The sequence below is a fragment of the Anolis sagrei genome, chromosome 2 (genome assembly GCF_037176765.1).
Source record: "Anolis sagrei isolate rAnoSag1 chromosome 2, rAnoSag1.mat, whole genome shotgun sequence".
Taxonomy (NCBI): Eukaryota; Metazoa; Chordata; class Lepidosauria; order Squamata; family Dactyloidae; genus Anolis; species Anolis sagrei.
In genome coordinates, this window is record NC_090022.1 from 94,909,264 (window position 1) to 94,926,255 (window position 16,992).

General features: G+C 40.7%; 1 protein-coding gene across 6 annotated transcripts in view; it reads right to left on the reverse strand.

Moving 5' to 3' along the window:
- Positions 1-16,992, reverse strand: part of SEPTIN8 (septin 8) — an 86,678-nt gene that overhangs the window by 19,477 nt on the left and 50,209 nt on the right. For all 6 annotated transcript variants that reach the window (XM_060765215.2, XM_060765217.2, XM_060765214.2 and 3 more), the window contains 5 exons: positions 10,244-10,405; positions 8,886-8,982; positions 7,668-7,836; positions 7,235-7,367; positions 3,857-4,047 (listed from right to left, as the gene is read on the reverse strand). In XM_060765215.2, the coding sequence (XP_060621198.1) occupies positions 3,857-4,047; positions 7,235-7,367; positions 7,668-7,836; positions 8,886-8,982; positions 10,244-10,405 (752 nt within the window). The remainder of the gene's footprint in view (positions 1-3,856; positions 4,048-7,234; positions 7,368-7,667; positions 7,837-8,885; positions 8,983-10,243; positions 10,406-16,992) is intronic.

A 16,992-nucleotide genomic window follows, 5' to 3' on the forward strand; every position in this document is an offset into this window, starting at 1 on the left:
AACACACATGCCAGCTCAGTTAAGCCTGCCAAATATGCAAAGACATTTTAGTCTAAATTTATTTATTTCATATTACCTTTATTTTATTGCTAATGTGTTTTACTGTTTTATATTTGTCATACCCAATTAATGACCTCAGTAAATTACATTTTCACCTATCAAACAAAGAACTTACATTGTGACCGTCTCATAATTAAGACAGATGTAATGAATTGTGTTTAATACTATCTGAGCTGTAGGACAGTTTTGTCAGTCCGTAATTCATATCAATCATCAAATAATTTTTAAAAGTAAACAGTTAAGTAAACAATATAAAACCACTTGTGCTTTATTGGATTTGAGTAATTGATGCAATTTTTCACTAATATGTACTGTGTGAATGACTGTTGAACTTGTTAATAATTTTATAATACAGTTCAAGTTTGCACATTGTAGGCTGGGCAAGTTCTGTTGAGGAGAAGGGTCCTCTCTGGCAAAGTGTTATGTTCTGTTTACAAAAGGAACCAGGTTCAATGCTGTACTTGGCCTCTCCCCATTGGGTTAGGAAACATTCCTTTTAAATCCCCCAAAGAGTTGCTGTCAGTCATTGTGACTTAGGGGTGTGCAAAATGCCACCTATGTGACAATATGTGACCCTTAGGAATAAAACCATATATGGGCTCCCTGCACCATTCTATGCCCAAGGGAGGACTTTTTACAAAGGTAGTGTGTTGAACCTAAAGTGGTTGACCCATCCCCATCTCCCAATACCCTTTTAGGCTGTTTGAGGGCATTTGAGGTCAATATTTTATATTCTGGTAGCAGAACTGTGGTGATACAGGTTCTCCAAAGTTTCCTGGATGAAGCAAAGTTGGCCACCTCTACAGTGGGCAGTACTGAACTATGAAGTTCAACAACTGACCATGTTTACAGCAGCTTCCTAACTCTGTTCTATGGCTCCCTTCTCTCTTCCATTTGAGGAACTCTTCTAAGTGGCTGTATACTTCCTCATGCATTTGCAGCTGTAGTTCCATGCTGTAGCTTGAAACACTGTGTACTACATCCTTGTTCAGTAACTACTTGGCTATATACTCATCTAGGCCAGCAGTTCTCAACCTGTGGTTCCCCAGATGTTTTGGCCTTTAACCCCCAGAAATCCTAACAACTAGCTGGGATTTCTGGAAGTTGTAGACTGAAACACCTGGGGGCCCACAGGGTGAGAACCACTGGCCTAGGAGAAAGCAATTCCACATGGAACCAAGGCTGCAAGAATTATGTCTGGACAGAGGTTAATACAGAAGGGACCAATCTCTCTTCTTCTCAATGTGTCCCATGGTATAACTACATTAAATACCATTTATGATACTGGCAAGAGCCAAGCTTTCCTGGGCCACAGTTCCCTCAGCCAGAAACTTCCATGTTGTGGCCATGGCTGGGGAAACTCAGGGAGTTGTTATCCACAATGCTGTGAACCCAAAAAGAATTTAAAAAATGAGGGCACTCTAAGCAGGAAATGTCATCATTATTTTTTTTCATTGTGAGATTTCTGTGCACTCTGGAGAGAAAGAGGAAAGCCCTGAAGCTGTGCTTTTATGTGTCAACTTGAAATACGACTGCTAAATCCTGGACTTGTAATCTCTCCATTATTACAATTGTCACATAATGTTAAAATTGTCACAATCTGTTACTTCAATGTATATATTAATATGACGTGTAGCTCAAATGATGTGTGTCATGGCTTTCATCTAAATCCATTCACATTTTCTTAACTGCAGGCAAATTAATCAAAAGCACTGGCTATAAATCACAATCTGCTGAAGAGGCATACCATTTTAACACAGGGGCAGGAGGAGCATTGAGGTAGCAGGGTGGATCTGCATCCATCTGAACCAACTCCAACTGAGCGAGGGAGTGAAATCTGGTCAAACAAATCCTGTCCCTTCCCCCATTCTGAAGGAGGTGAGTTTCAAGATGCACACGGGATTGTGTGACCTTAGTGGGGCATTCTGGGGACCCCAGAGGGCAGACAATTGACAGGAGCCATGAGCTCCCATTGCCTCTTTCAGACAATGATTTATTCAGCACAAACACAGTGTTTCTATTTATATGTTGAAAACCCACGTTACAAAATTTGGTGATGCAAAGAGATGTTGCCGCCATTGATTTAGATGATTATATAGAAGGACCAGACAAGTAAATGCCAGATGACTGGAGACAAGCATGACTGGAGGGAGCTCTCTTCATCATGCTCTCTTCATCATGCTTCCTGGGACATATGGCTGGCCCTAATCACTCAAGGGAGAAGAGAGGTTGTTGAACTGCAATCTCTACCAATCCTAGTCAGTAAAAGGAGGAGGATGGGAACTGCAGTTCAAGATCATCTGGAGAAGACCTGCTCTCAGTCCCACCGGCCTCGCAAGCGCGTCTGGTGGGGACAAGGGACAGGGCCTTCTCGGTGGTGGCCCCTCGACTCTGGAACTCTCTCCCACTGGAGATCAGAACCGCCCCTTCTATTCTGTCATTTAGGAAACAGGTGAAGACTTGGTTATGGAGACAGGCATTCGACGAGTGAGCCAACACCCTGAGATATGGATGGAGGATGATGAGCAACGATTTTAGTGTGACGACTTACCATTATAGTTATTGATTGTAATTGCTGTTTTAATGTTTTACTGTAATATGTATTATGATGTTTTATTGATTGTATGTGATATTATGGTTGGAAACCGGTCTGAGTCCCTCAAGAGAGGTGAGAAGGCCAGTATACAAAACTTTTAAATAAATAAATAATAAAACATCTGGTTGCACATCCTGAGACAGAACAGTCAGTTCTTCCTATAATTCCTATAATTCTCATATTCATGAGGAGCAGCCTACTTTTAGTGGCTCAATAGCACAGAACATGCTTTGTATGCAGAAGATGTCCACCAGCTCTTGCTAAAAGGATTTTGAGTGACATTGTTGGAAAAGATCTCTACCGGAAACCTTGGGCCAATGGACCAATTCTTTACAAGATGGCTGAATATGCTCATATGAGAAGGAATATCACAGCTAATTGCTTCACTGCAATTAGCTATGATGGGTATCAGGAAGAGGCTGAATACCGTATATATTTGAGTTTTTCAGCCCTTTTTTAGGCTGAAAAAGCCCCCTTCGGCTTATTCTCAAGTTAAAGTTATTTATTATTTTACTCTTTTATTATTATTACATTTATTATTTTACTCTATTTTTATTATTACGTGTATTATCTTACTCTATTTATTATTTCTCACCCTCAGTTTAAACTCGAGCCAATACATTTTCCCAGTTTTTTTGTGCTAAAATTAGGTGCCTCGGCTTATATTCAGGTTGGCTTATACTTGAATATATATACAGTATATCCCCATTCCCCAGTTTACTCTACTCTGCTCTCAACTTTGCTTATTTTGTTTTCTGCAAGAATATTTTTTTAAATAACCAACTGGATTTCAAGATCCCATACCTCAAAAATCGGTACTACTTTTGTTGACTTTGGCAATAAAATTCTAATTTTGTTTGACGTCCAAGTTGGCCATCAGATAGAAATGTCTTTAAAACCAAAGATTCCAGGGATAAAAATCCTGGGATCATTCTAAATCTAAGCAGATGCAAGGACTGTAGTCTGGAAAAGTTCTGAAGCCAAGCATTACATGTATAGGCCAATGCTGTGGCTTAGCCTCCATGTGTTGAAATAGTTCTGAATGGAAACACTTGTGCTAATTAATCTTTATGTCATCTACCAAAAGCACTTTCCAAAGCTTTTTCTGTTTCAGCTAACTAAGTCAATGGCAGTTTTCTAAATTGAAGTATATCTCATCAAATATGGAAAGAAAGGGAAGATGAGGTCAGAAATGCTTACTTTTTCTTGTCTTTATCTTTCTTCAGTGGTTGCTGTGAGGTGGCTTGCAGGGACTGGCACTGCAGGGTTTCGACGGCCACCTTTCGCCTGTTGAACGCATTCATCTCCTCCTCTAGCTCTCTTCGCTTCTCCTCCACCTTCCTCTTTTCTTCCTGATGTATTCTTTTGAGATGTTCAAACTTCTCATGCAGCTGGAACAAGAAAAAAGAATTGGCCAGTCCAGTCATTTCCACCTGGTGGTAAGATCTGATCCTACCCTGCTTAGGTAACCCACTACTGCTTTATCTGCTTAGGTAACCCACTACCAAAGCCCAGAAGCACTTTAGTAGAGTCAAGATCACCCTCACCGCACACTGTACTTATATTTTAATCCCATATCCCTCCGACACTTCAGCACTTTTAATCCTGTACCCTACTTCTGGCCGGCTCAGTTTTTAATAATGTCCTGTTGTACTGCTACTGTTATTGTTTTCTGCTTTAACTGTTTCATTTACTATGTATTGTATTGTTGTATTGTGTTGGGCTCCGGCCTGTTGTAAGCCGCATCGAATCCCTTGGGAGATGCTAGCGGGTACAAATAAAGTAATAATAATAATAATAATAATAATAATAATAATAATAATAATATCCTATTGTAAGGGGCCTCTGTGTCAAGCCAGACTGCAGAACTCACAGAAGGGAATGAGTCCAGCAGCTATTCCACCATTCAGCCCTCCTGAAAAACACATCATAGTTGTCACTACAAGGAGGATCCCAGAGGGAGAAGTGGTAAGAATCCAGAGCATTCACACAGGCCTGCTAAAAAAAACTACTTGTTTGGGTTGCTGTGAGTTTTTGGGCTGTATGGCCATGTTCCAGTAGCATTCTTTCCCGATGTTTCGCATGCATCTGTGGCTGGAATCTTCAGAGGTCCTCTGAAAATGCCAGCCGCAGATGCAGGCGAAGCAACAGGACAGGATAATAATAAATATTAACTCTTTATTTATATTCTGCCTTTCTCACCTTGAAGAGGACTCAGGACGGATCACAATACAGATACATTGTCTATACAAAGTGGTAAACGTTTAATGCCGCTTTGTATAGACAATACACAAACAGAACAGAATAAAAGGAGGTGTGTTGTTTCGACTCAGTGTCCAGCTGTTTTGGTGCTGTGGAAGGTTGGGCTCAAGTCCAGCCACAGGGGGTGCTGTCGCTCCATCCTCTATGCCAAAGAGCTGTCAGGGCTTCCTCCTTCCATTGGTCGCCCAGCATTTTCTGATCTTCTTTCTTTATAACGTCCTATAACACCTCCCCCGTTTTTAGTGGTACCTAATTTCTCTAATTATAGCTAAACCTGTTTTCGACTGCTTAGGTAAACAGTGAGCAGGACTGATGGTCAGGTGCTCACGCTGACCCAAGGCTTCGAACTTGCAACCTTTCAGTTGATAGATCTTATAGTTGCTGGTGATTTACCAGCTGTGCTAAACCTCATGGCCATACAGCCCCAAAAAACTCACAGCAACCCAGTGATTCCAGCCATGAAAGCCTTGGACAAAACTACTTATTTCTTTTCCTTCCCTTTTTCATTGTTCCTTTTTAGACTGTGGGTCTGTGGAGCTGCCTTTTATTGGTCGCATGAAAGATGCTTCAGCAGCCTTTTTGGATAAGGTGTGTAAATGATATATAACACAAATTCAGGGCCATTTAAACAAGTTGCAACAATGTGAATATGGTTGCAGAAAGCTATCTCCCTAGTTTATTCAGCACCAAGACAACCAATAAAGTTAACAGCTAGCAGTGTCTCCATGAAAGGATAAGGAACACACTACGCCATGATAGGATGACGGGAACAAAAAGGAACACATTTTAAAATTCATTTTATTTATGAATTCTACAGAAAGGTCTTCTTATACTTCTAAGAACTTGATTATGTCTTAAAATCCCTGTTGGAGACCTGCTTGCTGTCCCATTATAAAAATCTGCAGGACTTCTCAGTAATATTCGCTACACTGCAGAACTACAACTTGTTAGATATATGGCCAACTCTGTTTGATATTAGGAGGTGTGTGTGTGTGTGTGTGTGTGTATATATATATATATATATATATATATATATATATTGTGTGTTTTGGAAGAGGAGTACTTTTAACCAAACATGATTTTATGCTGCCTTTCTTGGTTATTTAGGTTTTGGATTCATTCTGAATGCACTGATTCATTGCTTAATTCATTTATAATTGATTATTTTATGCTTTTCTTGGTTATCTAAGGTTTGGGTTTAGTTTGAATGCACTATTCATTCTTCAAGTTGTTTAAAATTGATGATTAATTACTATTATCTATTCTTAGAGAATTGCAAACCACTTTGAGAAGACCAAAGTGTTGATAATAAAGCTAAGAAACACGTATTAATAATCTGTCTGAATCCAGGGAAACAAGAAAAAAAGCAATATCCATCTGAATTGCAGACCCACAAAACTGGCTCTGCAGCAGTGAGAAAGCTCTGGAATCTATTATCAGGTAACATGTAGGGTTGCTCTAGAAAAGAAGGGGAAAGGAGTGCCAAAGCCTCTTCCAGAAGCATACTGGGACTGCCAACCCTGCCAGTCTGCTACATGCCTCTAAATCCCATCTACTTATGGTGATCCTGGGGATTTTGCATGAGTTTTCTTGCACAAAGAAAGCTCAGAGGTGGTTTTGCCTATTCCTGTTTCTGGAATACAGCCTATGACACATGGGGTTTGTTGGCAGTATCCCATCCAAGTACTAACTGGGCTTGGTCCCACTTAAAATGCACTTACACTGTATAATTAATGTAGCTTGATACCACTTTAACTGTTATGACTCAATGTTATGGAATCATGGGAGTTGTAATTTGGTGAGGCACCAACACTCTTTGGCAGAGAAGGGTAAAGACTTTAGTTTCCAAAATCAGATGGGATCTTTAAGGTATTTAGCCTGTAGATCTCATAGATAGATAAAAGCTCCCCTCTTCTGAAAATCAGCTGTAGCGGGGTTCGGGGGAGCACATTCTCCTCCTTCACAAGTTTAATATACTCAGAAACTGAAAGAGGGTCTTTATCACAGACTTCAATCTGAAGGTGGCGCACTGGGTTAAACCCTTGTTCCAGCAGGACTGAAGACTGACAGGTCGCAGGTTCGAATCCGAGGAGAGCGCAGATGAGCTTCCTGTGTCAGCTCCAGCTCCCCATGCGGGGACATGAAAGAAGCCTCCCACAAGGATGGTAAAACATGAAAAACATCTGGGCATCCCCTGGGCAACGTCCTTGTAGACGGCCAATTCTCTCACACCAGAAGCAACTTGAAGTTTTTCAAGTCGCTCCTGACACACACACACAAAACCTGCAGGCAAGGTTCATTCCCTGCCATACTTACTTCTCTTTCTTTCTCTTTCAATTCTGACTCTGTCTCCTTGACCTTGTTCACAAACATTTGTCTCATCTCTTCCTCTTTCCTCTGCAATTCACAAAGGAATTCTTTTCTTTTGGTCTCATATGTTTCTTGAAGGCTGTTGAAAACAAAAACAACAATGCCAGGCACACAAACTCCGTATGATATCAACATTTCAAATGAGTTTGGAAAAAATGTTAAACATTATAACCAATCATAAAGACATACACAAAGTATGAGTGTAGAAAAAGAGAAAACACCTCACCAGCCAGAGAAATACAGATCAGCATTAAAACATTTGGTGTTACTGTCATAATGCTTGCAAAACTTCTACAAATTTCATCAGAACCTCCAGCCTGTGCACATCCAAGTAGGCATGGCAATGGAAAAATGAGTGCTAGGCAATGCTTTCTCTCACCTGAAAGGCTGGTTGTCAGGATCAGTGTCTTTGAACCCCATTTCTTCTAGCTTACACCGCCTGTAGAGCTCATAGTGGCGAGTGTGAGTTTGTTCCCGAAGATCTTCCATGTTGACCCGGATCAACATTTCTCGCAGCTTTACAAAGTCAGAATGGCTTTCATTTTCAACTGGTTAAGCAAAAACACATAGTGGAACCATTGATGAAAACTGATGTTTTGCTCTCTCAACTTCTTCTCTAACTAACTGACATCTCTACTGTTGGAATGTCATCATAAACAGAATGTAAACAATTTTTCATCTGGCAACAAAAATCACAATTTTGTGAAGGAGAAATTAGCATGTTCTAGGATTCAGCAAATTCACAATTTTATTCCGAAATAAATCACACATGGCCCAAAATAGCATATTCCCAAGCAACCTTCATATTATGCCATTCCTTATAATGGAAGGACATATGGATTTGAAATGTTTATTCAGCTGTTTCTTCTTGTATTTCTGCTACATTTTAGAAAACAATTATTTTTTATCATGTCAGAAGGGACTCGAGAATATACTGCAAGTCGCTTCTAGTGTGAGAGAATTGGCCTTCTGCAAGGATGTTGCCCAGGGGACGCCCAGATGTGTTACCGTCCTGTGGGAAGCTTCTCTCATGTCCTTGCTGGGGCTGACAGATGGGAGCTCACCCCGTCTCTTTGATTCGAACCTCTGACCTTCAGGTCAGCAGTTCAGCCAGCACAAGGGTGTATTTAACCCATTGCACCACAGTGGCCCTATAGAAAATAACTGAATCTCAGAGTTGGAAGAGACCACAAGGCCATCCAGTTCAACTCTCTGCCATGCAGGAGGAATACACAATCAAAGCACTTCTGACAGATGGAAATCCGGCCTCTGTTTAAATTTTTGATTCTGATAACAACATTAATATTGACATGCTAACATGCAGACTAAATATTATTTCTAATTTAATGTTTTTGTTATTGCTGAGACTGTTTTGAATTCTTACAGACATGATCTTTATTTGTTTTTTTGAGTTTGTTTGAGTAAAACCTAATTGTGCCATTCTCTGCAACCCAAGACAATCAGATTCTGGATAGAAAGCAAAGCCAGTGAGCTCACTGTTTGTGATGGATCCACAGAAGAAGTCACTTCACAATGGCTACCAAAAGGCCAGCATACACAAGACACACCACAGTCAAACGCCCAACTTCCAACTTACCTTGTACAACACCCCATGGATACTGCCGAGCTCTCACCATTTTATTTCCAACCTTTACTTCTTCTGTGCTTCCCACAACAGCAAATGGCAAATGAGCCTAAAAGAATCATATATAGTAATATATTTCAGTACAGAAGGCAAAATGTCACTTATCATTCCTGTAGTACTGCCACTATCAGTCTGGTCTTGGCCTCCAAAGTCTCTCAGCATACAGAGACCTGCTTTCCATATCTATGATAGCAAATAGTAGGCAGAGTTGCCACATATATTTTAAAAAACCTACTTGAAAGTCTTCAGCATGCACAAACACACACACACACACTGAAAAAACAACAACCATGTGTGCATTGGTTGGCCATAAGGGAAAAATTGATACAAGACATGGTCAGGACAAAAAATGCATTAAAATCACAGTGGAATACTATGAAACGCAGTGAAAGTGTGATAAGGTTTAAATTCCAAAACTGATGATGATGATTTATTGTTTACCCACCTCGAAGGGTGGGTACAACACAGTTAAGATACATAGATAAAAACAAGACCATTGAAACACATAAAATATGAAGACATAAAACACATAGCTGTACTAATAAATTGTAAGTTTAAACTGATAGGTTAAAACTGATTGGGTAGGTCCGCTGGAAGGTACCAGACCCCATCTGATCTTGGAAGCTATGCAGGGACAGCTCTAGTTAGCACTTAGACTGACAACAAATACCAAATATACTTGGTATACATACATATATATATGATATATACCTGATATATCTGAGTAAGAAACTGCCAAAAACCACTTCTGAGTGTCTTGCCTAAGAAAACCCCATTAAATTCAACATCGCAATTCGACAGGCAACCCATAGTACAAATTTAAGAAAGAGATACAAAAACCAACATCCTATTCCAGTCAGGTAATGAGTTGCCTTAGAGCTACGAAAGTACCAATTTTCAGCTTTCTGTCTACCAAGATGTACCAAGATGTACCAAAAATACCTGTGGATATTGAGACTCAAGTGCCTCTACATCAGTGGTTCTCAACCTGGGGTCCCCAGATGTTTTTGGCCTACAACTCCCAGAAATCCCAGCCAGTTTACCAGCTGTTAGGATTTCTGGCAGTTGAAGGCCAAAAACATCTGGGGACCCCAGGTTGAGAACCACTGCTCTACATACATGATGTCAGGCAGTCACCAACACCATAGCACTCTGCTGATTCCTCATACAAAAATGAGCTCCCAGCTGGGAATGGGAATAGCAGTCCCTAAATACCACAATTAATTCTGTCAGTGTGATCTTCATTTGAAAATGTCATTTATGAAAATGTCACAAAATTATACACACAGAGTGGTAAAGACATCACTCACATTCATTACAGAGTTAATCTCAGCGACGGCATCGTCATCAGTGGGGAATTGATAAATCTGGACTCCATTACTGACCAGCTCACTCATTATTTTAATCTTGAACTTGTGCAATTCGCTCTTGGAGATGGTGTCAGCTTTGGCAATTATTGGAATAATGTTCACCTACACGGGAGAGAAAACCAGTGGATATAATTTAAAATTGCATTTTTAAAAGCTATCATTCATTAAGCAGCAATCAATCAAGTTCTGGCTCTAAAACCAGATTACATGCAGTAAGAAATACAGCCAGAGCTGAGTTAACCTGAAAGAAACAAAGAGGCTGAGAGTTGTAATTCAACTGAGTATATCTTTTAAAAAGGTTGGAATACCTTACGTTTGTATATTTGGCACCACTACATGAAGTGAAGGAAGGGAAATTCTAGATGAAATAATTTATGGGCTTCAGAACAGGTCTGTAAATCACTGCAATACATGTTTCCATAAGAATGGAAATTTTGAGTGGAATGTTCCAGTTATTAAGGACTTTTCAATACTGAACTGGCTGAAGTAATTTGACCAACTTCTTTAATGCTCATTTAACATTCATAATTTGTGAGATATATAATGAGTTAAAACACTGTTATATGTATAATGAGGTTATGTATAATGAGTCTATTTGAAGGAGGAAAATGTCCTCCTATGTTAGTACTACTCTGCTATATCAAGCAGCTGAATTAGCCTGTGTTACCATTCCGTTTTTGCACATGATACATTGATTTTCTTGCATTCAGATAATATCCACCTTGCTTTGATATAATGTGTTGTTTGTACCCTTAGCATACCATGATTACATTCATCAGAGTACACCGAAGAAAGACTAGGCTGGACTGAATGCTGTGAAATCAATGTGCAAGGCAAGAGCAGTTGCTTAGCAATCCAGACAAAACTCGCGAAACATACCCTGCGCCAGCAATTGGCTTTCCATTCCAAATATCTATTTTCTCTGCACTAAAAGGATAAAGAAAAGCCAAGAGGGACCAGGATTTATGGCAATCCTTTCTGATTACAGTCTTATGCTTTGGAGAGGTAAATGATTTGGAAAAGTGAAAAATTTGACCAGGATTGACCCCTGCTTACCCCCCCCCCCCCCAAATACACAAACAAACAATACCCATGCTGGATTGGGGGGCGGGTGGGATTTACTTCCCATGGCACTTCCCTGTAGTTCTGAGGGCTACAGTACTATATTACTAGGCAGGACCACCCTGAAGCTTCAAGACTGCTTCTGGAAAGGAGAGCTAAAAAGCCCCCTCCTCTTCTGCCCAATGGTCTACAGGGCCCTGCACAAGATCATTTGGATCTCAGCCTTTAATCTCTGCCTTGGAGGCTTTTTGAACTAATAACATTTATGAACAGATGGCAGCCAACCTCAGGGTTAACATTTCTTAAAGCTAATTGCCAGACTATTTTATTCAGTGACTGCCAAGTAGCTACTAAGAAACACATTGGTGATTTTTAAAAATGTGAATTAAGTGAGAGAGAATAAAAAGTGTTCTCATGTGTTCCAAAAATGAAGGTGATGGTAATGCACCAAGAAGCCACTAGAAACTGGTGTTCTAAGAACAGTCAGGAGACTGTTGGAACTGAGTCTGAAGCTGAATACCTGTCTACTCACAAATGCCCAAGTGCAACAGTAATAGCTTTCCCATGTGCCAACTGAGACAAAAAAGAAAAGAAAAATAAAAAAGCAAAAAGTCCCCAGGAAACTCTATTTACATTTAATTTGTAGATGATTAACTTGCTGTATGAAAATTGAAGTATCCCCCTCTCTTTCATTGCTGTGGCCATTAGCATGATTAATTGGCACCCCCTTGATGGATTGTCATTGTGTCGTAGTGAGGGGACTTGTGTGTTCCAACGCACCTGAGGGCAAAACCTTTGGAGTCACATACTCCCAGGAGGGACAGCAGCAGAAGATACAGACCAAGAACAATCTGAAAACCTCCATGGTGGAGCAGATGGATGACAACATGGTACATGTTGCAACTGCTGTGAAGGTGGAAGAGGACTGCAACAGATGAGAAGCCACCATCATTGTGTTAACGATGCCACTGGATGTGCACCTCATTCTGAGAAGACTGTGTGTTGATTGGCTGTGCACTGACCTCAACACATAAAATGCACAGGCATCTTCCAAGAAAAATAAAACAAAATCCCATGGTGATCAGCGAATAGTGATGGGAGCAGGACTGTGAAATCTGGAAGCCCCTGTCACAGACTGACACATGGGCGGTGGATTCAGTCATTCTACCTCAAGGTTTGAGGTAGCTGTATCCATGACTGAGCAGCCCTTTTTAGGATCCAGTCTGCTCATCCCACATGGGGAGGGGGCTAGAAAAGGTGCCCTAAACATAGTCTGCCTCTCTTACCCCTGACTGGACTGCTGCGTCCAGAGGGGTCACCACTTTGCAGTCACAAAAGAAAAATGAACTTTGTAACATGGAACATCCAGACACTGTTGGACAACACAGAGTGTGAATGCAGTGAACGCAGGACTGCTACTATTGCAAGAGAGCTGAGATGCTTTAACATCGACATAGAAACACTTCAAGAGACCTGGAGAGCAGGAGAGGGGCAGCTGAAGGAATAAAAAGAGGTTACACCTTCTTCTAGAATGGACTGCCTGAAGAAAAACAAAGAATACATAAAGCCATCTTTGCTATCAGTAGCGACCTGGTGAAGCTTCTGTCTAAAACACCCATCAACATTAATGACTCTCAATCCTCCAAATTAACATTGCCAAAAACCAACAAGCAATTATCCTAAGTGCCTATGCACCAACACAAGATGCTGATTAAGACATCAAGGATTTTTTTTTTTTACTGTCAGCTGGACACCATCCTGTCGGAGATACCTAAGGAGGTCAAACTCATCCTCTTGGGTGATTTTAATGCGAGAGTTGGACCATACTTCAACCTTTGGTCATGGACCATAGGAAAAGATGGGGCTGGAAACAGCAACCCAAATGGCATCCTGCTTCTCATCAAATGTACGGAGCATAACCTTGTCATGACAAACACACTCTTCCATCAGAAAACAAGCTTAAGACATTATGGAAGCACCCCCGGTCAAAGCATTGGCACCTCTTAGACTATGTAATTATACATGCCAAAGATGCTGCAATGTTCTCCTCACAAGAGATATGATAGGCGTTGATGACTGCTGGACAGACCACAGGCTTATCAGATCCACAATGGCCATCAAGATTGCCCCCAAACATAGACTCCAAGGAAGAAAGATAATATGGTACAGAAAAATCAATTACACTTACTCATGCGACCTAAGGGAACATTAAATGAAGATGATGTACCAATGGTACTTAACACCGTACAAATTGCCAAAATTCTCAAAAAGTACATGTAATAAATGTTGGAAATGAGGGACTAAGGAGGGAACCTTTCACCACATGTGGTGGGTTTACGAAAAAGTAAAGCCCTATTGGAAAACAATACAGGAAGTATGCCAAAAATCCTGAAGAGAAAAATCCCCTTAAAACCAGAACATTAACTTTTAGGGATAGGCTACATCAATTGAGACATGAACTCAGACAAGCTATTTGTCTACCTAACATCAGCAGCCCGAATTGTATTAGTGATAGTTTGGAGACAAAACACAATACCAACTAAGGAAGAGTGGATAGAAAAGACAACAGACATCATGAATATGGACCATTTGACTTTTTTATTAGCAAGAATAAATACATTAAGACAACCAATTGGACCCCGGTCAAAGAATGGATAAAAGAAAACAACCTAAAGATGCTACTATAAACAGAATTTGAGAACTGAGAAACACTGACAATGAACAACCAAGAGAGGAAGAAGAAAGGGAAACTTTTAATTTTCTACACAGTGTATATATATAGGGATACCATTATAAAGAAGAATGGAAGTTCAACACCACCATACGATCTCATTTTATTTTACTTTCCTTCTCTTTTTTTTTGTTTTCCCCTCCTTGCCTCTTCTCCCCCCCCCTCCCTTTATGGCCTCCCTACTTATACCACTCACCCCTTCCCCCCCCCCGCCCCCAACCTCTAATGAAACCCCAACCCCAATCCCAATCTCCACCCCAGCCCAAACCCAAATCCCCACCCCATCCCTCTTCTTTTTCTGGATTTTAGACCCACCCTTGTAAATATTCAATAAATATCATACATTAAAAAAGCCACCCCTGACAGGGGCCACCTTCTACCTGGAAATCAATGTCCTGATTGTGGAAGAACATGCGGATCAATAATAGGTCTCCACAGCCACCTAAGGACCCACACTAAGACACTACACATGGAATACAATCATACTCAGACACGAGTGAATGCTGATGATTAGTGGGCAATGCTTGGACTTGTATAGCCAGTGGGGAGAGGCTTTGGGCTTGTCTACAACCCCCAACCCATCTCAGGTAGGAGGCTTCTTGCTCCCTTGTGCCACCTGGCAACCTGATTTTAAGGGGCAATAATTGAAAGAAATGCCCAGGACATCCATTGTGTTTGGGCATATGGCAGCCCCTTTTGAATCCAACTCAATACTGCATGTCGAGACTTATTTCAATACTGCATGTCAAGACTTATTTAAACAATGAATTGCTACCCCAGAAGAATTCCAGAAAAGGCAACCCATTACCTTTTTTTGCAGGCCAGGGAAAACTGGCAGTCCCCTCTATTGCAGTGGTTCTCAACCTGTGGGTCCCCAGATGTTTTGGCCTTCAGCTCCCAGAAATCTTAACAGCTGGTAAACTGGCTGAGATTCTTGGGAGTTGTAGGTCAAAATACCTGGAGACCCACAGGTTGAGAACCACTGCTCTATGGGATGGGTGGGTGGCTTAGTAGGTAGTTGCACAACAACATCAAAAGTGTTGGGAAACTACATGCATCCCCAGAGCTGCACCTTTTCCTCTAATGACCAAAAACTCCACTATTTCTAGCTTACTTGTCAACCTGACTTTACAACATTAGGAATAAAGCTAGACTCTATCTCCTGGAGCCATCAAAAGAAAGTTCACGCAAAGCTTTAAAATACCTATTATGCTACACCATCAAGCCAAAATAAAGCAGTCATAGATCAGTCCCTCCCCATGTTTTTAAGAAACATAGTAATTTCTTTAGAGAGAGATGTACTTGACATATGGTGAGTCAAGATATAGGTCAATCAGTCAGGATTGGCTCCTTTGAACTTTGTGGTTATTTGACACAGACAGCTAGACATGGTTCAAATCCAGTCCCCCTCACAAGTTTCAGTGGCAAATTCATCCATATTTTATAAAGCTGAAGAATTTGGCTTTGAAGATGATTTACTTTTGGGCTGTCTGGAAATAATCAAATGCATCAGGCCACAGCTGCTTTGGTTATAAATTCAGCTGTGCACATATGCATGATGGAGGAAGAAACCAGGCAGAAAGATCTTCTGCCCTGGAAAAGCCTGGTGAAGTCACTTGGATGAACAAGATATATTTGTATCACAAGAAACCCAGACAGTCTCCTCCCCATACCTGACATCATTGTGCTGACACTGTAGAGTGTTTAACAGCTGCCCTCATTGATGCTTAACTAGTTCATATGCTTACCAAAACACAACTTTCCTATGTAGATGTCTGATCGCCGGCCAATGTGGTTTCTAAGTTACGCTCCATTTAGGAGGGGTTCTTGGAAAGAGGAAGAAATTAGAGGAGGGAAATGAGAACATTAATAGGGGGCAGCCCAAAGTATTTTGCCAGCTGAGACAAAGGGCAACATGGTGTGGTCTCGCCACATGGAGCCCTCCATCTACAATAGTCCATCAGAGTGGCAACTGAGTCTTAACCCTGGTGACAGGATGGCCCTCTGTTTTATCCAAGGACAGGAGGCACTGGTATGGTTACATGAAATATACACCGCTTCCTAATATGTGCCCTGCAGTACTGACTAAGTGGAGCAGCTACCTTACTGTGTCTAATAATGGGGCTGACCTTGGCATTATTTCCTATTTAATCAACATATTTAAATGAATTCTTTAGTGTTTATTCTTTCAGATCTATCCTGATTTCCACTGAATCCTTATATTCTCTATGTCATTGTACACTCTTCTGTAAAAAGCAGGTAACATTTGTGTGCTTTCAGAAGTATACTGACAGCTATTCTATTAGGAACCATATCACTGCTTATGAATGTCACTTGATCTGTACAAAGGGAGGGTCACACACTGAAAATGTTTTGCAGTGGAATCACACAGCCCTAGTTAAGACACCTTTCTGATCACTGATCTTGGATGGATGTCTCATGCTTAAGTACTTCACACACAAAGACTGGTCAAAATTAAACTTAATTACCACATTGTAAGCTTGTTTACTTCAGAATTGTACTTACATTTTATATGCAGGTATGGCATATATGCACATATTGTATCGAACATAAGGAATACCTACATATAGAATTGGCATTATCATAAGATGAGAAGCAGCTGCTGAGGTAGGAGGGAAATGCAAACACAATAGTCACAAATTAACACAGGCAAACTCAACACTGCCTGGGAATTGTGATATGAATGTAAAATTGTATCTCCAGAGGACCAAGGATTCTCCACTTTGACCCTCATGCATTTTATAATAGCTATGCAGAGATAACTAGAGACGCTGAACAGAGCCAATTACATAGCTCTGCAAATGCTTTGAAGAAGGGCTATTGTGGGGGGAGGGGATACAAACTAGATAGAGACTTGTATGCCAGAGAGTCAGAC